The 22,194-nt window shown below is 42.7% G+C and overlaps 4 protein-coding genes and 1 non-coding gene across 11 annotated transcripts; 2 read left to right on the top strand and 3 right to left on the bottom strand.

The window, feature by feature from the left end:
• Nucleotides 1-495: 495 nt before the first annotated feature.
• LOC128266467 (inactive non-canonical poly(A) RNA polymerase protein Trf4-2) lies at nt 496-2,570 on the bottom strand. Of its 2 annotated transcripts, none has more exons than XM_053003011.1 (2): nt 2,552-2,570; nt 496-2,094 (listed from the first exon to the last, which is right to left on the bottom strand). In XM_053003011.1, exon 2 carries the CDS (start codon nt 2,080-2,082, stop codon nt 844-846), a length of 1,239 nt encoding a protein of 412 aa, XP_052858971.1. In that variant the 5' UTR covers nt 2,083-2,094; nt 2,552-2,570; the 3' UTR covers nt 496-843. The 2 variants fall into 2 exon arrangements, with proteins under 2 accessions (XP_052858971.1, XP_052858970.1); XM_053003010.1 differs by lacking the exon at nt 2,552-2,570 and adding an exon at nt 2,376-2,486.
• A 129-nt stretch (nt 2,571-2,699) lies between these two features.
• LOC128266453 (uncharacterized) lies at nt 2,700-5,398 on the bottom strand. 2 transcript variants are annotated; one of them, XM_053002995.1, is made up of 4 exons: nt 5,247-5,398; nt 3,605-5,182; nt 3,468-3,548; nt 2,700-3,416 (listed from the first exon to the last, which is right to left on the bottom strand). In XM_053002995.1, the coding sequence occupies exons 1-4, from the start codon at nt 5,260-5,262 to the stop codon at nt 2,812-2,814; spliced, it is 2,280 nt and encodes a 759-aa protein (XP_052858955.1). In that variant the 5' UTR covers nt 5,263-5,398; the 3' UTR covers nt 2,700-2,811. The 2 variants fall into 2 exon arrangements, with proteins under 2 accessions (XP_052858955.1, XP_052858956.1); XM_053002996.1 differs by having other exon boundaries at nt 2,702-3,413.
• Nucleotides 5,399-5,640: 242 nt separating this feature from the next.
• LOC128266448 (ankyrin repeat and sterile alpha motif domain-containing protein 1B) lies at nt 5,641-10,625 on the bottom strand. 4 transcript variants are annotated; one of them, XM_053002984.1, is made up of 9 exons: nt 10,465-10,625; nt 9,979-10,124; nt 9,149-9,921; nt 8,213-8,336; nt 7,628-7,938; nt 6,535-7,364; nt 6,126-6,362; nt 5,937-6,068; nt 5,641-5,872 (listed from the first exon to the last, which is right to left on the bottom strand). In XM_053002984.1, the coding sequence occupies exons 2-9, from the start codon at nt 10,080-10,082 to the stop codon at nt 5,780-5,782; spliced, it is 2,604 nt and encodes an 867-aa protein (XP_052858944.1). In that variant the 5' UTR covers nt 10,083-10,124; nt 10,465-10,625; the 3' UTR covers nt 5,641-5,779. The 4 variants fall into 4 exon arrangements, with proteins under 4 accessions (XP_052858944.1, XP_052858946.1, XP_052858947.1 ...); XM_053002986.1 differs by having other exon boundaries at nt 7,628-7,935; XM_053002987.1 differs by having other exon boundaries at nt 7,628-7,887.
• A 1,027-nt stretch (nt 10,626-11,652) lies between these two features.
• LOC128266459 (prolyl 3-hydroxylase sudestada1) lies at nt 11,653-17,516 on the top strand. 2 transcript variants are annotated; one of them, XM_053003003.1, is made up of 7 exons: nt 11,735-11,804; nt 13,860-13,950; nt 14,009-14,148; nt 14,209-14,406; nt 15,026-15,220; nt 15,285-15,902; nt 16,459-17,516. In XM_053003003.1, exons 1-7 carry the CDS (start codon nt 11,750-11,752, stop codon nt 16,770-16,772), a joined length of 1,611 nt encoding a protein of 536 aa, XP_052858963.1. In that variant the 5' UTR covers nt 11,735-11,749; the 3' UTR covers nt 16,773-17,516. The 2 variants fall into 2 exon arrangements, with proteins under 2 accessions (XP_052858962.1, XP_052858963.1); XM_053003002.1 differs by lacking the exons at nt 13,860-13,950; nt 14,009-14,148; nt 14,209-14,406; ... (1 more) ...; nt 15,285-15,902; nt 16,459-17,516 and adding an exon at nt 12,012-13,687 and having other exon boundaries at nt 11,653-11,804.
• Nucleotides 14,493-14,564, top strand: Trnad-guc (transfer RNA aspartic acid (anticodon GUC)). Its single transcript has one exon. It is a non-coding gene; the product is annotated as a tRNA-Asp (tRNA).
• Nucleotides 17,517-22,194: the final 4,678 nt, after the last annotated feature.

Below are 22,194 nucleotides of genomic sequence, written 5' to 3'. Positions count from 1 at the left end.
ACTTTTTTTTTTAATTTTAATGTTGTCACTCCTTTCCTTTGTTCCAAAAACGGCTTTGCAGAAAAGTGACCTAAAACCAGCACTTCCAAGGCTATAATTTTTCGTACAGTTATCCGATTATGAAAAGGAATGGCTCTATAAGATTGCACTCTTAAGCTCTAAAAATCTGCGTTTAAATTTTGGTTTGAAAATTTGGGTCGATTTTCTTGAAATTTTAACCCCTTTCCTTTTTTTTCCAAAAATGGCTTTGCAGAAACTTTTCTTAAAGATATCCAATTTTGAAAAGGAATGGCTCTATAAGTTTGTGTTTTAAGTTCTAAGAATCTGCGTTCAAATGTTGGGTTGCCATTATGAGTTGTTTTTTTTTAAATTTTTTATTGATGTAACCCATTTCCATTTTTTAAAATAAATGACAAACATTTCTTTAGTATCATTTCACTATCACAACAAAAGCGAGCAAATGAGAGAAACTATTTTTTGTTATTGTCGGTGCTATTATGTTGACTGTCACTGCATATACATATATTTCATAAAAGGTATGTTATATTTAATTTAAGATATGTAATAAGTACAATAAGGCGTTAAATATTTGTTCGATTTTGTATTACAGCATGTTAAGTCATTTAAATGAACTACATTGGGTTTGTGTATTTGCAGACCTTGTTATCGTTTTTTTTTAATTAAACATAAATTGTTAGTGATTAAATAAAAACTGTCTTTTGTGGTCTATAAGTAATTGCTTTTTTTTGTAGTTCTCATATGCCGAGCATAAGGTTATGCAAATAAAATATTAATGTTAATGTAAAAAAGTAAAATCACGAATAGCATAAAACGTAAAAATTCTTAATTTAACTTAAGCTTTGCGAGGTCTAAATCTAGATTCTGAGGCGGACCATCCCCGCATCGGCGAAAACCTTTCCGCACCATAAGGGGGCTATCCGAGCGCTCGTCCTCCGATGCGGAATTGGATCTGGAGAAGCTCGGGAGCCCCGACGATTGACTATGACCATTGGGATTGGTAGCAGGTGCAGATCCAGATCCAGATCCTGGTCCCAACAAGTGCTGGAAGTTGACGTGCACCCACGCCCGGTAGTTGACCAACGACTGCGGTACCTCCACGATGCTGGCCAGGATGGGGCCCACGATCTTGGACGAGTCGGAGTCGACCAGCTTGGATAATTTGAGAAAGGCGGCCTCGAATCCCTGCATCACATGTAGCGCCTGCCAGGAGCTCCTCCCAATGTCGTTGGTGGGCGTCACCGGATCCTCGATACTTAGAACCGACTGCCAGTTGTTCTCGCCAAGGGCGGACCGCAATCGTTCCTTCTCCACGCAGCCGCCGTTTCCGAGCACCGAGATCCCGTACTTGAAGAAGTCGAACTTGCGGCCGTAGTAGTCCAGAAACTGGAGGAGCAGCAGAGCTAGCTTGTTGTTGCTGGCATAGCGCTTATTGCTGCGCTTCTGCTGCTGCAGAAAGCTTATGACCATGAGGGTGAGGGCGTAGGAGGAGACTCCGCCGGAACTGTAGACTTCGTTGAGTCCCTGAAGCTGAAGGAAATGCTTGAGCACCATCACCAGCTTGGGCAGCTCGGGGAACTGGCGGATGAACTGCTTGATCAGCTCGGCGGCCTGGACGCCGGATGTGGCGGCCGCATTGAAGGTCACATCGAACTTGATGCGGGAGATGCGCTCCGTGAACTTGACCACCGGCACAGAGGCCTTGTCCAGGACACTCACGGTGTCAATCTCTGGGACTTTACGGGCTACCAGTTCTCTTTTAAGTTCGTGTAGCGGGGTTCCGGGGTTCCAGTAGTGACCATGGTACACCACCAGGTCGATGTCCGAGTCCGGAAGATTAAGGCCAGTCCGGAAGGAGCCAAAAACCTCCACGCAGGCGCTTGGCCACAGAGTGAGCACCACGTCCTCGATGCGACGCACTGCCTCCGCCCGCAAATAGAACTCCGTGGGTGTTGTACATAGCCAGCTGTAAAATTGATCGATCTCCTGGTGGAGCAGGCTCAATGCCGGAATACCATTGCCGTACACTCCGGAAAGTTGCCAGGGCTTCGCTGTGTCAACCATTTTACTTCTCAGCTTTATGTTTTGGGGGCGAAAGAGGAAGAGCGAGAAACAAAATGTCAAAAGATAAAAGCAAAAAGCAAAAAAATGTGGAATAGAGCCGTTATTCGGCTAAGAGGTGGAGTGCCAATTGATTACGATTGGAAAACAAAAGACGTAATGGTTACGGTTAAGTTTTCTCAAAACAAAACAAATTAAAAAAGTTAGCCAATGAAACGGCCGTGAAAGTGTAATTGTAATTTGCCGCCTTCTTCATGCAACTCTTTGTCAAATATTGTTAAAGGATTGGATAAAACCTGCGTCAGTTTACAACACTGAGAATTTTTGACTTAAAGCACTATTTAACACTGAGAGAAATTAGATGAGAGATATAAATTTAAAAAAAAACAGGAATCCGAAAATAGCTCCGTCGGTCGGGAAAATATGAGATGCCAAAAGATTTCGTTTGGAATACAAAATACATGGTGCTTACTGTAAACTTTTCTTAATTTTAATTTCGGTAGAGATTGGAAAAAACTGCACCACTTTCCATTGATTATAATTGCAACGTAAATGTACGCAAAAATTTGTTGTATCCCAAATAAATAAAGGATTAAGTGAATTTTATTTTTAATACCAAATGTGACAAAGGAAAACAAATATATTGGATCCAGCAGGAATATGGTCTTCTTTTTTTTTCCTGACTAAACTGACACAAATATGTATGTGTATGAGATAAAACGTAAGAAAATATTACTCCTCCAAGTGTCGACGGTGTTGCATCTGGAGCTCGAAACGTCGATTCAGGCGCACTCCTCTGATGAACTCTCCCTTTTTGTTTTGGGCCTTCGTTGTGTTTCTGCCCTTAAACATTTCAATGCGTCGCTGGCGTCGCTCCGCCAGCTTGTTATCATGGGATTCCGCCGGATAGTTGGTAAACGTGGCATTGAATGTCTTCAGCGTGGAGGTGGACAGATTAAAAGCTGGTTTTGGGGCTGCATTGAGGGCGGGCGCGGTAGTCTTTAAGGGCAAACGGCTTGAGTTAAGCTTTTCGGCGGGAACTTCCATTATTACGGCTCGATTGGCGGTCATGTCGATCTTTTTCTGCGCCTTTGGACGAGGGCGATCTTCTACAGAAGCGAGATTCTGTTGTTGTTTCTTGGCCGTCGATCCTGGTAGTTGCTTTAGCACTGAATTGGTCAGCACCTTGGCGCGTTCCGCCTTTCGTTCGACATGTTCCAGTAGGCTCTCCATCTTGGCGAACTGCTTCTCGTGCATGGCCGCAAAATTGGGCATCTTGGTGCGTTTATTGTTGACTTTGCTGGGTGTAATGGTTCTGGTCACCGGTATAATTCCTGCTGGAAAAACAAGTTGAATTACTGTGATTCTTTCTGTATTGAATGATGTACCTCTGCTGGGCTTCGGAATCCTGCTCATTTTGCAGCGACTCTCATCCAACGACTTTGAGCGCCTACTTCGTTGATTAACATCTGAAAGTATGAGTTGAGAAAGAACTATGGATTGCTTTGACCAATGTATAGCTCACTATTTTTCTGAAGTCCCTTCCAGCGCTCATCAATTTCCTCGAGATTGGCAATCTCAACGGGACTCTGAAAGGTTACAGTGCGCGACATTGTTTCATTCCAATCACTGGACGACTTGGAACGTTTGCGTTCATACTTCTGGTCTTCCACCTTATCGAGACCTCTAAATGTTTGGTCAAATTTTGTAGAACTATCCGTAAACTTAAGCAACGGTTTTGTCTTATAAGGCGTGGGGAATCGAAAGCCCTTCGATATTTTGGGTTTCGGTGAAGCTAGATCTAAAAGGGTTCGGTTCTGATCATTTTCAGTGGTAAGAACTACTTTAATCGCGGGCTTCTGTTCAGTAATTTCAAGTATCGGAACGGAAACACTTGGCTGCTTATCGGGACTTTCCACAAGGATAACACTTGCATCGATATCTAGTGGCTGCATGTCGGGATTGACAACCAGGATAACACTTGCATCCAAATTATTTTTCTTGTCTGCATCGAACGTGGTGTTGAGCGGTGACTTCTCTGGTTCATCAAGATCATCATTTTCAACGAGTAGTGAAGGCATTTCTTCTTCTGGAATGGTTTGCTCATCAACTTCTTCAGCTTCTTGGGCTGATTGAGTAATGTAATCGTTGGCACTAACTGCCATTTCTAAATCCCTATCCTGTACAGCTGGTTCCTGGAAAATTTCAGCATTTTCTGCGACTTTTTGATCATCGTTTCGGCTGTTTTCATTTTGAATTACCTTGTATATACATTGTAAAGCTCTTATATCACCCTCTTCCTGGCCATCAGTATCTAGTGGGCACAAGCCCAGTTCATCTATATCGGCTTCAGCAATTACAGGTTTAAATTTGGATGGGTTTTTCTCCTTGGGTTGAGCTTTTTTTTTAGATGCCCTAGAGGATTTTCTCTTTAATTGGGGTTTCTCCATCTCCACTTCTTTTATATCGTCTGTTTTAACATTTAGAGTTTTATCCTGAGCCTGTGGACTTTCCACCTGATCCCGTGGAGTCTCCAGCTCTGTTTTCTGGTTATCTTTTATTTTTTCCTCTAAAACTTGGTTCTCTTTTTGCTGCTCTTCATTCATATCAACTTCTGGAAGCTCCTGATCTTCCTCTATGCTAACTTTTGGAACGTCCTGCTCTGTTTTCTGCTTCTTTGTGGTCACGCGCTTGGACTTGCGGCTGCGCTTTCTCGAATTCCTGCCCACCTCTGCAGCTGTCCACTTTTGGGTGGAGGGCATCTCGTCCTCAGCTTCGGCTAGAGGGGGTTCGGCTATAATCTTCCTGGCGGATCCCACTATAATGTCATCGTAGTCTATTGTGGGACGCACACTTTTCCGGCAGCTGCGTCGCGGGGTTTCGGGGGCTGGGCCAAGATTACCTGGAATACCTGGCGTTTTTGGAGCATCAGAATGAAAAGGAGATTCATTCTCGGAGGTGGTGTTCATCCTTCTGGGTACCGCTCGTCGTGTTTTCCTGGCCACTGGTGTGCCCGCAGCGACTGGAACTTGTGAATTCCGATTGGCGTCCTCATTTTCCAACTCATTCGGCGCCAAGACGCCAACATCGCTTGCCGGATTATCTGGTCAAATTGATGGTTAACATGATGTACACCAGCAAATATTTACGCTACACTTTGTTTTTACCAATATTCGAGTCCATTTGCAGCTGTTTACTTCGTTTTTTCTATAAAATAGACGAAAAATGCCAGTGATATTCTCTTTTGATCTGTACGTTTTTTTTGAAGCTGAGTGTGACCGCTGTTAAATCCTTAAAAAATACAATGGCGCCCAGCAAATATACTAAAACTATGATCTTTTCAAAATACTTAATAGGAAATACCAAAAAAATGTCAGTGCTGTAAAATTTCAGAACTGTAACGATTTCCGTTTAAATAGGGCCGCTTATCACTTTTTCATTTTTTTTTTGGGAACTCCTCTTTATCAATTTGAATTTGATCTAGAAGGTATATAAAAATCAGGTATTCTTTAAGAAGCAATACAAATATGTAATAAATTTATTTAAAAAAACTCAAAATACTTAACATGTGAGCTGCCTTATTTGAAGCAAAGCCAGCATCAAAATGGCATCAACGACTAGCAAATGAAAAATACATTTACATGTGAAATGCAATAAAATAAATAGTAAACACTTTTGGCACTTTCATGGCTTAGCACTCCTAGTTCAGGGGCGTTCCCTGTCTGCTCAAAGCTAGTTGATAGGCAACCTCAAAGGCCTGTCCCAGTGTCAGAATGATTTCCTTGGCCAGCTCCTGTTTAAAAGGAATTAAGATTCATTACCCCACGATTGGTTTAACTAATCAATAAATTACAAACCAAGCTATCCACCATAAAGACGTGGCAATAGTGCAGATCCTGCTCTTTGGTTATGTAGGCAAAGTAGCGCAAATCCTCCGAATCCTGGCAAACGCAATTAATATTCTCAATATCATGGCAACAAATGGCAGTCTATAAAACAGAAATGTTGATGAACTTGTATAAAAAGCTACCCATGTATATACCAACCTTTTTCTCGTGATCTATGAACTTAACGCCGATGCAGGAAACGGCAATGTCCACATTGAGACGCGTCTGGAGATTGGCAGCCTTTAGATACTTTGTGGACGTGGTGCAGTTCTCCAGCAAACTGAAATCACTTACACTCGCCGCCGACTTCATGTTCTCATCAATCTTTAGTTTCTGAATGGATTTCCGAGTTGACAGGGTGCCTTGCAGCTTTCGTATTACCGTCGAGCCGAGATACTGATACAAATAAGTGGGTTATACTATAGTAATTTAATTGTAATCAATAAATAACTCTATTTGTGTGAAGCTTACTTTGTTCTCGTCTAAACCTACTTTTAGCTATTCATTTATAGACCACCAGTTTTCGTATAGGTATTAAATTAAACAAAATTTGTGAAAGCATACTCACAAACAGGGAATATCGTATTTCTCCATGGATCAGTTTGTATGGAGAGTGGCACCAATTGGAGGTGGAGCTCTGTTTTCTGCCCAATAGCAGCTCCGCCGGATCTCTAATGTACAACGATTGGCGGGAGTCCTCCAAGGACCGGGTTGGTGGGTCATCTAACACCTCATCGACTTCTTTCTGCTCCACTGTGGACACTTCGTTGCCGATGTTCTCGAATATCGTATCGATCTCGGCCCAAACTCGAGAGGCACTGAAGTCCTCTCCCAATGCGGAGAATCGCTGCCTGGACAGGCTGCGTCGGTGATTTTGTGCGTGTGCCGATCTCACCATGCTGGGCGATCGGAGAAACTCCCGATCTATGGGCATCGAAACCTTACCATCTACCGCATCAGCGGACAAGTTCAGAGTGGATCCCTTAAACAGTCCAGCGAAAGGGTTGTCGGCCACGTACTCCTCCACCTGGTCAGAGTTCACCGAGGTGGTGGTGGTCCGCTGGGATTCCCCCGTTTCTAGAAAGCTGTTCTTGCGCAGCGTCACCGGCCGAATGAAGTTGAAGATCGTGTGCTCCGCCTCCGTGACCGTGGGTGGCGGATAATCCGGCGTGGGCGAATGGCGAACCGATCGCAATTTCTTGCCAATGCCGTTGGCATTACCATTGCTGTTATTGTTATTATCCACAGGCACAGCTGCCACACAGCTGCCTTCGTCTATGGGCACCAGATTCGCATAGTCGTTGTATTCGCCGTTTATTCGAGTGCGTGGTTTGGGAACCGGTGGCGATGGCAACGTCATCTCCACATACGAAGCCACCGCTTGTTGACGCACCGCAGCTGCAAATGGTAACAGAAAACATATGTTTATTTGATTATTTTTAAATAAGGAAAACTCTTTCGCAATTCCTATTAGCTTAAATATCTCACACATTGTAAGCAGTAATTCATGAACTGGGTTACTTTCTTCAAAATTAAAAATGAAACATTATGTTAGTCTCTAATAAGTCAAGCTTTTCCGGGATTTCAATAGCTTTAATATAATCAACTAGAACTAAAGAATTGGTGTACTTGTGAAGGTACTTAAAAACGGTTTTACGTACAGTTGCTACTGGTGCTGGCGGAGTTCTCGTCGCTGGTGGATCCGTTCTTCACCAAATTAATGTACTCGTACGACCTCGATGGAACCGATTCGTTGGAGAAGTCGCTGCAAGTGCGAAAGCTGGGAAGGATGTGCTGCTTGTACACCGGCTTGTAGTTGGCCCACAGATCCGTGGCGTTTAATTCATCGCAGGACTTTTGCTGCACAATCGGCTTCATCTGCAGGTAGTTCTCTGGCGCCTTGGCGAAAACGTCCAGCGAGCTTAAAGAGTGCGAAAGTCCGTTGTTGACTGGGTGATCATGTTGCTTTCTACTTGGCGAGGGGTGAGTGGGTGGTGGTGGTGGTTATGAAAGAGAGACCAAACGAGACCAGACCAGTTAGTTGAAGAGACGCACAACCGAATTCGATTCCGAAGCTGATTCTGATGAGTGCTAGGGCTAGTGGGCGTGGACATGAGGGTGGGTTGTTCGAGTGCGAGTGGTTGGGATGAGTGCGCTTTCCGAATGATATGAGCTGCGGGCTAAGTTAATTAGGGTCAGCAAAGATGTGGGTGTGTTTCTCAGTGTCGCAGAGTGACTGGGCTTACTTCCTCTGCCTTGGCGGTAGCTTCTGGCGCTGCGAGTTCTTCTCGAACAGCCGCTTGGGTAGCGACTGTGTGCCGTTTTCCACAGCAACTGGCTTCTGCCGTTCCCTTGCCGCCTGGGTGAACTCTGCAAGAGATCGTGGGAGGTGGAAGTTAAAAAACACCATTAGAACTCGAGTCATTTTTGCTAAATTGGGGTAAACTTTTCAATAAGTTTGTCTTCCTCCGTAATTAAGAGGGATTTAGGTCTTTGCCCTCACTTTATCGGTTACTAACTGCATAGCTTTAATTTTTAACATTTATGTTTTTGTTTAATCAAACGCGAAAATAAGATAAACTTGTTAAATAATTTAAACAAAAGAGTTAATAAAGTAACTAAAACTGTATATTTTTCTGTATAAAGAACGAAGTCGATGGCCCTTTTTTTAAGAAGAAATTGAGTTATTCACTTACTTATTTCTAGCTTAAGAAAAGTACTAAGCATTTATAAATTTATTTTATTTAAATAAATTTTATTTGACCAGAAACGGAAAATTAATTAAAATTGTTGCATAGTTCAATTAAATAAGCGTTTATTTTTAAATAAATATCTTTATTCAGAACAATATTTAGTTACTTAAAATTTATATTGTGCAAATTCTTACCGTGCAAGTTACTTAAAGTTTATATAGTTGTGAATAAAGATAACTAATAAAAAAGTTTAAGTATTGGAATATGAATGTATTCAAAAGTGGGACTGTTGGGATTTGTTATTATATTTATTCGCTTATAAATTATAAAATGTTTAAAAAATAGAATGTGAGTGTAAATTGTTTACTATTCTTGGACTGACCAGTGTTTTACTATTGCACGAACTTAATAAACTGGTAAAATGTTCTACAGATACAAAAAAAATATAAGGAATTGAATATTTTTCCCAGGAAAATCACTCATACGCACCATTGATGGCGGCCACAATGTCGTAGGTCACATGCGGCGGATAATCGGAGAGTATGTCCAGGGCGGTGCGTCCGTTGCCATCAGTGGCATGCACATAGATTCCGGCCCGGAGCAGAGTGACCACCACGGACTTTTTACCACAGAGGGCCGCCTCGTGGAGGGCACTTCCCGCGTGGGTGAGTATGTTAACATCGACGCCGGCGGCGAGCAGCGTTTCTACTACCTTCTTGTGGCCGTTTCGACTGGCCAGATGCAAACAGGTGTGCGTGAATATGTGTTTAATTGGCAAGCAGCCCAGAAGCTCCTCTTCCTCGTCGTCCGACCCCAAACGTTTGTAAGGCAATATGAGGTCAGGACAAACGCGTAGCAGAGTTTGAACCACTTGCAGGCGGCCAAATTGGGCGGCCAAGTCCAGGGCCGTTTGAAAGCTATTGTTGCGTATGGCGGGATCTGCACCGTAGGACAGCAGGATGGCTACCACGGCATTGTGTCCATGCTGGGCACCCGAATGCAACGGTGTCTCGTTTTCGATGGTTTGGGCATTGGGATTCGCGCCCGTGGGCGTGTGCATCAGCAGCATCTTGACAATGTCCTGGTGCCCCGCCCAGGCGGCCAGAAAAAGGGGCGTGGATCCGCGAATATCGGGGACATCCAGCAGGGCATGGTGGGCGAGGAGTAGTCGCACAATGTCCCCATGGCCATTTAGGCAGGCATGGTGCAGAGAGGTGTAGCCATTCATGTCCTGACAGTTTATGCTGGGGCTGCGCCGAAAGCTGGAATATATTGGGGTGTTTAAGAGTGTATTTATACAGGTACATCTGATGACTCACCTGGACAAGGGGCCATGTCGCTTGCTCGGGTGATCCAGCAGTTTGTCCACCGTCTTGATGTCGCCCCCACGGGATGCCTCCAGCAAATGTTGATCCTTGCCCATTGCTCATCCGCCACCGACTCCGACTCCTCCAAGACTAGGTAACTAACGGGGCGAAAAAACACATGCCAGGTTGCAGATTTTTGCTTTTGCTCCGATTCCAAGAGAATGAGATCATCGTAAGAATTTACAGAAGCCCCACCCCCAACCCCAGAAATCAGATGGCGGAATCAGCTGTTGTCTCTTACACACACGCACTCACACCAGCACACACTTTTATAGCCCTTGTTTATTTACACAAATCGAAATAAACATTCCAGCGAAAAGCATGAAAGTGTTTTTGTTGATAATAGGGCGGTGGGCTGATTGCCCCGCCTCTTCCAAGGTCATTTGATGGTAGTCCGTCGCTTCACTTATATTTATAATATTTTCAATTTGCTTCTACCTGTTATGTCCAAGTCCACGTTCAGCTATATGACTTACAGCCATAAAATAAACCGTTCACCTGTTTGCCTCCGCGAAATTCTTTAAAACTTTATTTACGTGGAGCTAATCTAGCTTATGACTAGTGTTGAAAAACATGCAATTGTTCGTTACTTTCTGCCTAGGGATGGCCGCGTGAATTGGCAAGGCGGGCACGAACAGGCACAAGTCATTAGTGCTGTCAGCGATATAAAATACACTGCCTGCCATTGAGCGCAAGATTTTTTTATATTTTCGCAACCGGTAGTGACACACAAATCGTTTTGATTGGAAGTTTGCTGGAATGTACATATAAATTTTATACGAATATGCATTAAATGTCAACCGAAGAGAATTTTTGTAAATATTAGTTCTTTATATTAAGTAAGCTAGACTAGCTTGTAAATTTTAAACTATGCAAATTTTTTTTGTATGGCACGTAAATTTCTAATGAAACTTCCTTACCTTCCGGATCGGACGACTATATCATTTAGCTCCCATAAGAACAATCGGGAAAATAAATGAAAAAATATTATTTCTTTGGTGTTTTATAATTTCTTTAAAGTTCTTCGATATTTAGTGATGGTTTATTATTTTAAAATTAAGGTTAAAACTTGATCAAAATCGGACTACTTTATCATAGAGCTCCCATGGGAAAAATCTGAGTATTAAAACATAAATTTTTAGGTAGTAATGGCTTAATAGTTCAGATTTATTTTATTTATTTATTTTTATTTAAATCTTAAAACGACATCATATAGCTGCCTTACGAAGGATCGAATAATTGAAGTGAAAATCATCATAGCTATAATGTTTTTAAACATGTTCGCATATGTTTAAAATGTTTTAGATTTAGATGTTTTAAAAAATGTTCAATTTTTGCAATAGCTGCAAGGGTATATAAAATTCGGCTTGACGGAGTTTGCTTCGTCAATTATAGAATTAAATAACTTAAAATTTTTTGTTTAAATAAAATCATACAAAATTTACTAATTCGATTTTTCTTAGTTATGTAATTAATTTGAATTTATTAAGTTAAAATATTGATGGTTTTCGATATGGAAATTTCCGAAAATTGCACATATATTTAGCGTTGCAAAAGGGGTATCCCCTTTCGGACGATACTGCGTGAAAGTAGCCAAACTGTCAGCACTGGCACGACTTCAAACGATACTTTTCACTGCACATCTCTAGCTGCACAAGCCAAATTTTTTATTTTCCCTGGCAGAGATTCACGTTTTTCCCCAAAAAATTTGACTCACAGAACAATGGAAACCACGAGCTCCAGTCCGATAAAGCCCAGGCGAAAAGACAAGGACGAAGGTAAGTGGAAACAGTGAGAAATCCGCCCTAAGTCCAAACGAAAATGCGAGATGTGCCGGCACATCGGGTATCGTGTGCCTTTTACCCTTGATAACGCGTGTGTGAGTGCTGGTGTGCGTTTGAAACAGCCAAATTAAAGTTTAAGGTATGCCCCTTCTGTTTGCCCCCGCTTAATGCCAACCCATTCACTCTATGTTGCCCTTGCAGATGGCCACGCAGTGGAGAAGGAGGAGGAGCAGGACAACAATGACCTGGTGGGCGAACCGCACAGGAAGCTCCAGCGACTGGGTGCGACTCCCGAGGCGAAGGAAGTGCTCCTCAACGAGGCCTACCAGCAGCCAAAGCTCACAAAGTGGCTGCAGACCGCCTGGACGACGAGCCAGGGAAGCAAGGAGGCCCAGACCGGCGCACAGGTCTTTGCCGATCCCTTCCAGATCTGCCTGCTGCCCGGCCTGCTGGAACAGGGCCAGAGCCAGGCGCTCGTGGCCGAGATCATCCAGAAGGTGCAGTGGTCGCGCAAGCAGATGGACCTGTACGAATTCTACCAGAGCTCCGACCTCTCCAACATGCCCACATGCCCGCTGCTCACGAACTTCCTGCAGGTGCTGCGCAAACAAGTACGTCCCTGGCTGGAGAAGGTCACAAACCTCAAGCTGGACTACGTGTCCGCCTCCTGCAGCATGTATACCTGCGGAGACTATTTGCTGGTGCACGACGACCTGCTGAAGGACCGCCAGGTGGCCTTCATCTACTATCTTTCCCCCTGGGAAGGAGCGGAGGAGTGGACGGAGTCGCAAGGCGGCTGTCTGGAGATCTTCGGCAGCGACGATCAGTGCTTCCCCCAGTTTCCAGTGCAGCGGAAGATCGCCCCCCAGGACAACCAGTTCGCCTTTTTCAAGGTGGGCTCGCGCTCCTTCCACCAGGTGGGCGAGGTGACCACATTCGACTACCCGCGACTCACGATCAATGGCTGGTTTCACGGCGAGACAAACGAGGCCTTCGTCGCGGACTCCATGCGCGCCTTTCCCCGCCTCAACTACCTGCAACCGGATAGCCTCAATAAGCCGCCACTGGGACTTTTTCTGAACAACGTATATTTGAAGAGCGCCACACGCCGCAGCATCCAAAAACGGATCGAAGAGAACTCGGAAATCTGTCTGTACGAATTCTTCAAGCGGGAGAAGTTCGAGTTGGCCCGGTCCCAGCTGCTGGCGGATTCGGACACACTGAAGTGGCGGAGACAGGGACCCGCCAATGCGCACAACTACGAGGTTCTGGATCTGACAACCGCCAGAGGCACCATTCTCGAACTGCTGCAGCTGTTCCGCAGCCATGCCATGTTCGACTTGCTGCGGGATTTCACCGATCTGGATTTGGCTGGCGCCGATGCCCAGAGGCCCACGTGCAGCGTGGAGCTGCAGCGCTGGTCACACGGCAACTACACAGTGCTGGGCGACGGGCTGGCCAGCGAGGAGAACACTTTGGACCTGGTCTACTACCTGAATGCGGCGGAAGGGGCGGCAGTGATCACATACCTCTCGCCCGACTCCGAATTGCCGGCGGCGAAGGCACCGGCAAATGGCAGGAGATCGGAATACGATGGCGAGGAGGAGGATGAGTCCGTGCTGCTCACCATTACGCCCGTGGACAACGCCCTTAATATAGTCTACCGGTGCGAGGGCACCACCAAGTTCACCAAATACGTGTCGCGCAACACGCCCCTGGACAAGGGACCTGTTTTTGTTATTTCCTGCAGCTACAAGGAGTAGAATGTGACTCTAGTTTACAGCATGCGCACAATTACTCCTCAAGGACTATCAACATTCATACCGTTCTACTGTACAGAAACTAATTTACATAATAAAACGTATACAAATCATGAAAACAAAGTGTTTGGTTTAAAATCACCCTGGTAAACTATGTATGTTTTAAGTTTTATAAAGAAACTATTAATTTTAAACAACATTGAATAGGCTAGTAGTGCTAAAATGCCAAGAATTGCACCGTACCCTCAGAATTCAGAAACTAATCAGACTTTTCTGCTTGACTTTACAGATAAGTTCCGAATCGGTGCCACAGTTGCCTTTATCGTGGTCATCATTGGAATTGGCGTGCCTATGTGGTGGCGCACCACCACTGTTTATAGGTGAGTCAGCGATGTCTGGCGGCGTTTTCCTAATCATCCGTAATTGTTTTCTGCACAGAGTTAATTTGCCCTCGTCGGCCATTCTGAGCCTGAGTGAAATCCCCATCAAAACGGCAGTGCAGGTGGCCATCTACACACAGCAGCCCAGTCGTGGTCAGTTGCTCATCGCGGAACTGCGGAGTGCCTTCAGCGATAGCGGTGGGTAATTGCCTCTCCAGTCACTTATTTTTGTATTTTAAGAGTAGTGTTAATCTTCAGAAATATGGAGTGTGGAATTCAAGCAGCTGTCGCCGACTACCAAGACCCAGGAGGCTCATACTCCGGCGGCTCTGGAGAAGCTGCTGCTGGAGGAGAATGTCCAGAGTGTTGGCGACTTTATGTTTATCGAGTGGCCCAAGCTGCAAGAGGAACTGCTGCTGACCACTGAACGATCGGCCCTTATGCGAAGTGACACAAGTAAGTAAATTGGTATATGGCCGTTTTATATTTAATATTCTATAAATTAAGCCTAAGCATTGCTAACTAATTTATTGTTTTCAAGGTCCTCGATAGTATAGTGGTTAGTATCCCCGCCTGTCACGCGGGAGACCGGGGTTCAATTCCCCGTCGGGGAGATTAATAAAATTCTTTTTTTTTTGTTAAATTTTAATATTTGTATTTTTTTTTTTTTTATAGTTTGTTTTTCTAAATAACAGCTACATATGTGTATATTAATATTTTACATTTTCGTTGCTAAATATATTTTATTGTTGGTTTTAAACAGTACTGGAATTTAAATGCACTATTTATAGCCCCATTTTCTTTTTCGAAAATTCTTTAATTTCAATTTGAAAAATATTTTTTTTTAAATATAAAAAAATAATTTAGAAAAAACAGAAATAAACTACTATACATTAGAAAAATATTTGTATGGGAAATACAAGTTTTATATGTATTAAATAAACCTGATGCATGACAATAACTAAAATGTTTTTATTATCTTTTTAAAATCTCAACATTAAAGTTTTCCGAAGGGCTATTAAGATAAATTCTATTCTAGGTAGAAACCCTTTTGATGATATTTAATCTTTTTCAGCCTCCAACAAGATTGCCCAGCTGTTGAATGCTAAGATCCTGCAGACGTATCGTGTTAATCAAATTTTGAGTACAGACGAGAGGATGGGAGCCAAGTCGGAAGCGCCGCAACCGGCCTACGATGTTATCGTCTCGGTTTTAAATCCGAAACCTCGACTTACCAATGCCAAGTGGAACATTGCTATGGCTGTGAAAAGTTAGCTTTGAATATTATCTTAGTATGCTCGACCTTATTTATGCCCATTACCATTTTATTACAGCCTATATTGAGCCCTGGTTGGCGCAGGTGTCGGGCGTGTCCAACTATACGGTGCGATCGCAGTGGAAGTACCGGGTGTCCATCGAGGCCGATCTCAAGCAGGTGCGCGACCAGAGCAAATTGGGGCGACACTACGCCCTGCAGGAGTCCGCCCTGCCCCATTTACTGACCACGATTGCCCAGAACCTGAGCGCCAGCACCACCGACAAGCCAGCCATCAACCTGGTTGTGTATATCCCACCCTGCCACACGGCTCCGTTGCACATCTACAACAACAAGGATCACCGGCTGACCAGAAATGGCGTGGATGCCTTTATTTCACCGCCTTGGGGCGGCTTCATCATAGCCAATCCGCCGGAACATGTATGTTTGGCTGCCGCCAACGATCAGCAGCCAGTGCCCTATCACGTCAGCACGACGGACAACATGCAGGTGATGCTGGACCAGCTGCACAAGCTCTTGGACATCAGCAGCGAACTGCAGATGGAGGGCGTAAAGGCGGTGGACATCGAGCAACTGGAGCCACGTCGCTGGGAGTACGAGGCGTACCTCAGGCGCAGCGCCATCCGTCACATTGCCACCGCCAGCAGCACGCTCCAGAGTCTTATCAAGCTTCTGGGTGAGTCTTTCATCCATTAAATTAATACAATAATAACAGGAAATTATTTATTTTAATAGCTTTATTAATTATTAAAAGTTTTCATTAGGTTTAATTAAAAGAAAAGTATCCCTTTGGGAATGTTTTTGAACACTTTACATTGTTCCACAACTGTTATTTTAACTGCAATTGTATATAAATTTAACCATAATTAGCATTGGTATAAAAAACCTCAATCTTTGTTAGTTTATAAAAGTAATATATTTTCTTTGGCGTTTATATTTGAATTTTACCTTCGGCCGTCTCATGCCTATAAATTAACTGTTCCGTAAAATATCCGCCTGATAATAAAGTAACATTTAATTAAGTTTATGTTTTTCAAGTTTGCAAGTTTAATAGCCATCTTAAACCGCATAATAATATTCGCTTCCGCCCCTCGTTTAGCTCATCTCTAAATTTAAAATCAAACATTAAATTAAGTTAATGTTTTTTTTTTTAAGTTTGTACCGCTTGAGAAGTGTAATAAGCGTAACCATCTTAAACCGAATTATAATATTCGCTTCCTTCTCTCGTTTAGATCAAATCAGCTACATTGTGATAGACGACGAGGTGGGTGCCGCAATAACGAATTCCTATGCGGACATTTTGTCCGCCAAGGCAGCCCTTCTGGAGCACCGACTGGCCGAAGCATCCGAGCTGGCCAAACGGGCCTTTGTGGCCTCGGAGCGGGGATTCTTCGACGCCAGTCTGCTGGCCCAGCTGTACTTTCCCGACGAACAGAAGTACGCCATCTACATTCCCCTCTTCCTGCCCATCATGGTGCCCGTTCTGAGTTCCTTCAACATGCTGCGCAGTGTGCTGCAGGCCAGGCGCAAGGAAAAGCAGTCTTAAACGAACCGTAACGAAGTATAGTAATATCCCTCCCCATTAAAACCACATATATATTCTTTATAAGCTGTTAATGCTGCCATTCAATGGTTCACTTTGGTTTAATGTAGTACATGTCATCTTCAAGGCCGCGCAGCTTATTGTTTTTACCCAGTTGGTAATGTTCCAACATGTTTACGCTGTAGACTGTCACACATAGGAGGTAACTGAAAACGATCCGTCGCATCATATTTTGAATTTGTCGGGGAAGCCTAAACCTTGGGTGGAGTTGGTTTGGAAAGCAGTGAAATTTTGATCTATCGTAGCGTCTTAAACATTTGAATACAAATCCACGTGCCACTATTCATTCTACAAGTTTTGCCAGATGGGTGTGCTGCGAATTGGATGTCATGGCTGGCGGAGATTGCTCCCCTCGGCCACCAGCTTAGTCCACGTCCACTCAGCGTGTGAACGCGCGTATAGGTCAGGTTCAGCGCAAGATCGCTGCCGGATGAATGTCAGCCGTGACAGGAACGCAGACACGCATTCGGTGGTTAAGTCATGTCCAAGCTGATATTTTAAATGGGATTTTAATTTGTTTTTTTTTTTCTTTTTATCCAACAATCAATTGGTTATTTATTAGGACGTAGAGTTGGCGACAAAACAAAAATATATATATATATTCTCATACAAATTAGTTATTGGAAATTTAATTTACTAGTATTGTGGTTCAATACTACTATTAATTGGTAACATAATTTACTATTCAAAAATTAACAAACTATCCTGCCTTTTTAGTGGAGTTATAGCAATCTTGACATATGTGTATATATTTCAATAAATGTTTTCGTAGGTTTTAATTATTTGACAAATAAACTAGATGCTTTCCTCTACTGGGACTTTGTTTTGTTAAAACTTTTGTTTAAGTGGCAAACTTTCTTTGTCTTTCTAGTAAAATTATTGCTATCTTGTGATAAATATATATTCTCATAGCTTTTAAATTTTATTATTTTATATTATTTAAAAATGCATATTTTTTTGTTGAATATAAATCAATAATCTTAAACGAAACAACATGTGAACATGTTGATATTACTATTATAAAAACGATATCTTCTCTAATTAATGCATTGATTTTAGAGGAATTCTCTTTTAAACCTGAAACCCATTTTATGTCAATGGTGGCTGGCACATCGTATTATTATGACCAGGTGGCAATACAGAGCTAAAATAATGCTTTGCCTTAGGCAAATAAATATCTGAAACCATTCGGAATTTGTTGGTCTTCAGGTATCTCAATACCCGGCATTTGCAGACACTACCAACGCAATTGCATGCCATTGCAAATGAGCAGATGAAGGCAAACAAAAAAAGGCACAGAAATACGCGGCTGTCAAGACTCGTAAATTGGTAATGGGCAACCGAAACGGAGGGGGGGCCAGAAGGGGCGGAAGATCCAAGAAAAAAAGGGGGCGGGGTCGGCGTTAGCGTTAGCGTCAAACTTTGCGCATTAAAAGTAAATAGTTAATTTTTAATTGCTCACGGCTCGTTGGCTCTCGACAAAGAGCTGTGTGTTCGGAAAAGATCTCTTGGCATACCCATACCCATACCCAAACCCATACCCAACATATTCAACAAGTATTTGTCTTCGCCAAAGGTTAAATATTATTTTAATGAGCCGCTACAGAGCGACAGGGACTCCAGAAGAGACAGAAAAACCTTTTCTCCACCGCAAAAAGGTCAACAATGTGACTTTTAGCGATCGCCAAATGCCGCCAGCCCGCTAAAAGTGGCTTTGTGTCATGGTTTTTGTGCCACGGCATCTCGGCGGCATATGGTGGATCTGGTTGGAAGTTTTGGGTCTGGATCCCGGTGACGCCTATTTGCAGCCGTAATTGCTCAGCCATCTGCATTTCCGGGATCTAAATGCCCAAATCACCTCTTTCCCACACGCACTCAGTCACGGCAAACCGCACGCACGTAAAAAATCAATTCGATTTTTAAATTTTGAAGTGCTGGCTAGCCGAAGGCTAACACAATAACGAAACTAATTTTGATGCGGTTGTTAAATGTTGCCAAACACCACATCGGCAGCTTAAAGTGGAAAATGGCCAGAGGAGGAGGGCCACAGCGATTTGTCCGATATGAAGATGTTGCAGACAATGGATGGCACTCCAGCACAACGAGGCGTATAATTAATAATTGATTGAGCCGCGTTTTGAAGGCACTGCAATGCACTGCAAGCAATGAATGACAGGCAGCCAGGCAGTCAGTTGCAGCTGGCGAAGAATTTGTGGCCCCAAAATGGCACAAAGTACTGGATACTTCGGGAGTTGAGATGCCAGGTGTGCCCATAAGTTGCCTATATGGCTGGCGAACGTAAAAGCCACATTGCCAAACGTTTACGGCCGCAATTGTAATCACTGTTTGCACTGTTTGTGTTGACCAAATGTGCTGATGCACTTTTTATAGCACTGGTGCATTCCCACCGCTAAGTGAAATTAATAAAAATCGACTGAACCAAAAACGTCAAATGCGTCTGCGCAATGCACATAATTTGTTTAATTAATTACGCCAACACATTTTCATTGCTGCCTATTGGGCAATTGCCGTTTGGTTGCGACGAGACGAGACGAAACGAGAAGTGATGTGATTTTTCACATAAACTAGAAAAAAAAACTAAAACTATAACAGCCATTGAAAGCCGAACGGATTTGGCAGCTTTCGAAAGGTTCAGCGATCGTCAAAAGTGGAAGTGGTTGCTGCAGTTGCTGTTGCTGTTGACGTTGCTGCAGTGCTCATGTTGCTGATGCATCAGCAACATTCTCGGCTTTGCGTCAAGGCCACTAACATTTTGTCTGCACATGATCTGGTATTGGAGATCTGCAGAGATTTGTGAGCGGAAAGCCGATTCTGACCAGAAATGCTAAGCGATCAAAGTTCAATTCTTCGCCTGGGAGAAGAATAATGAGTAATTTACACCGGTCCATAGCATTGCCAATCTTGCAAATGATTGTGGAACAATTAACCAATTTGTTTCGGCTCAATAAAGTCAAAGCGACCGTTGCGCGAATGTTATAAAAAGAAATACCCGGACTACAGCATCAAAGGTATCATCATCATCATCAACATCAGATGCGAGTGGCAGCCATGGGAATCAAGACTCTGTAGCTGGAAAAGTGTCGAAGACGACAAACCCCAAGGACGCTTATAAAACAAATAAAGCGAAATGTATAATACAAAATATTACTTACCCTTACCGCAGTTTGACATAAATGCCAATTTAAATGCTGCAAAACGCATAAATCAGCAACGACCGAAGCTCTCTAGCAGTTGCTTTGTGCACTTGTAAAAAATAATACTTTAAGTTTGGAAATCCGTCACACTTTTGCCCTCAAGTGTGGGCCTTAAAAACGGTGTACAGTAACTTTTCTAAAAAGTTTAAAATCAAAAAAGGAAACTTGTTTGAGCAATATAAATTTTTGTGTTTTGGATTTTTTCTGGGAAGTTATAGGTACTACTTTTAATACATTTTTATATTGAATAATATATGAACAATTTTCTACCTTGTAGAAATATATAGTTCTGTTTATTTTTGTCTGCACTACTCACAGAACATATACTTATTAACTAGATTGTTTATTAATATATACAAACTTTCTTAACTTGTCGAAATATATTTTTTGTTATGCAATATGAACAATTTTATTACATTCTTGGTTTTTTCTGAGTGTAGTTGCTGTTGTGTCGCTGGTTATTGCTGCTGGTGCTGCTGTCTGATGTTGCTGTTGTCTCTGGCGTTGTTGTCGTGTTTTTGGCAAACAAACGATCAGCAAGTGGCGCTCCTCAAAAACGTTTTTTGGGCAAGATATCTCTAGGTAAAATGAAGAAGACCCGGCGATGGGCAGAGTTTGGCAAAAGACGATGTGGATGCTGCTGCTGTTGTTGCTGTTGCAGGGTGACAAAAGTCGCCGTCTAATTGAATTAACATAAAATAAAAGTTGTCTTGTCAGAGCGCCCAAGCTCAACATCCTGGTCAGCTTTAGCCAGTTGGCATTTGTCTCAGAATCTCTGGCCAGAAGAATCACGAACACAATGCAGCTCCATCTCCGGAAAGCTCATTAACATTAACATGATTACAATGAAGATTCGACTGCATAATAATTCACACATATTCCAGCATTACGAAAAGTGCATTTGTATGGGCATGCAATTAGTCACAGAGACCGCAGCATCAGCATCAGCATTCTTTGCCACCCTCTTCGCCAGCCTCCCTTTCATTCCCATAATTTAGAAAATATTTTTTTATTATTTATTTTCCTATTTTGCCTCTATATATCCACGGCATAGCAACTGCAATGACGATAACATTTTCTCACGTTTCGTCGTGCAGATTTCGGCACAAGTTGCACCTTGGTGTGGCCGATCCAATGGTATGGGATGGTATGAGATCTTGGTTGCAGTTTGCAGTTTGGTTCCATAGCTTCATAGCTCCCTAGCTCCGTAGCTGTGTAGTTGCATCGCTCCATGGTGATAATGATGATGGTGGCGAGGTCGCTGGATCGACGGCGGCGGATGAGGGGGCGGCTAATGCACATTTTATGCAAATTTCGACTGTGTGTTGGCTCGGCTTATGGCAGCTTAAGTCGGTTTACGAGTGCCAGTAAATGCAATTTAGAATGCTTGACTCTATTGACTGTCAATAGGCGCAGGTACCAACCTGTTTTCGTTTATGCTTTGTAAAGTTTAATTCGCAAATTTGATTCTTTTGTTTTCTTTATATTTTTAACATTATATAAGTTGAAGTTATAGCTATTTTGTTAGCCTTACGTTTACGTTTTAGCAAAGTTTTCCTTAATAGGCTTAGTAATAAAACCTGTTTTAACTAAGCTGGTATGCCTTAATGGCTTGTAGGATTTTTCCGGAGGATGCTTTTAAACGAATGGCACTTGTTTTCGATTTACTTCGGCAAATCAATGCAATTTTTAATGATTTTTAAAAATTATTTTAAACGTTTTCAGTTGGTGCAAGTGTCATGAAAGCTAATTAAAAACTTTATGTTATAGAAATATTATTACCGGGCTAAGCCAGCAAACAAACTTCGATTTATGTATACACTTGCAGCACACTAAAATCAATTATTATTATTGAAGTTAAATAAAAACAGTTCGCATTTATTTGTTTTTTATTGACAATTTAAATTTAATTAAAAAGCGTTGATGTTATTAAGGTTCCATACCAGCCCATTTTAAATATTTTATTCTTAATTCGAGAACTCTGTCATCAACAAATCAGCGTTAAAAAATTTTTATTATTTTCCTAAGAACAAATGTAATAAGAATATATTTTTACGACCAGAAAATTGTATGATATGAGCAAGTTCGTTTCCTAAGTCATTCGTTTTTATGATGTCTTTTATGTGTACGCCTTGCAGTTTTCAAATCTG

This window comes from Drosophila gunungcola, chromosome 3R, assembly GCF_025200985.1.
Source record: "Drosophila gunungcola strain Sukarami chromosome 3R, Dgunungcola_SK_2, whole genome shotgun sequence".
Taxonomy (NCBI): Eukaryota; Metazoa; Arthropoda; class Insecta; order Diptera; family Drosophilidae; genus Drosophila; species Drosophila gunungcola.
The sequence above is the reverse complement of the archived record's forward strand: the minus strand, read 5'-3'. Positions and strand labels throughout refer to the sequence as shown.

Excerpts from the sequence above, each read along its gene's own strand:
- LOC128266467 (XM_053003011.1), bottom strand. The coding sequence starts at position 2,082 with ATGGTTGACACAGCGAAGCCCTGGCAACTTTCCGGAGTGTACGGCAAT.
- LOC128266453 (XM_053002995.1), bottom strand. Across the intron at positions 3,549-3,604 it reads GAAGGGACTTCAGAAAAATA|ATGTTAATCAACGAAGTAGG; the intron begins GTGAGCTATACA and ends TCATACTTTCAG. Across the intron at positions 3,417-3,467 it reads GATTCCGAAGCCCAGCAGAG|CAGGAATTATACCGGTGACC; the intron begins GTACATCATTCA and ends TTGTTTTTCCAG.
- LOC128266448 (XM_053002984.1), bottom strand. The coding sequence starts at position 10,082 with ATGGGCAAGGATCAACATTTGCTGGAGGCATCCCGTGGGGGCGACATC. Across the intron at positions 6,363-6,534 it reads AAATACGATATTCCCTGTTT|TATCTCGGCTCGACGGTAAT; the intron begins GTGAGTATGCTT and ends TATTTGTATCAG. Across the intron at positions 5,873-5,936 it reads TCTTTATGGTGGATAGCTTG|GAGCTGGCCAAGGAAATCAT; the intron begins GTTTGTAATTTA and ends CCTTTTAAACAG.
- LOC128266459 (XM_053003002.1), top strand. The coding sequence starts at position 11,750 with ATGGAAACCACGAGCTCCAGTCCGATAAAGCCCAGGCGAAAAGACAAG. Across the intron at positions 11,805-12,011 it reads GCGAAAAGACAAGGACGAAG|ATGGCCACGCAGTGGAGAAG; the intron begins GTAAGTGGAAAC and ends TTGCCCTTGCAG.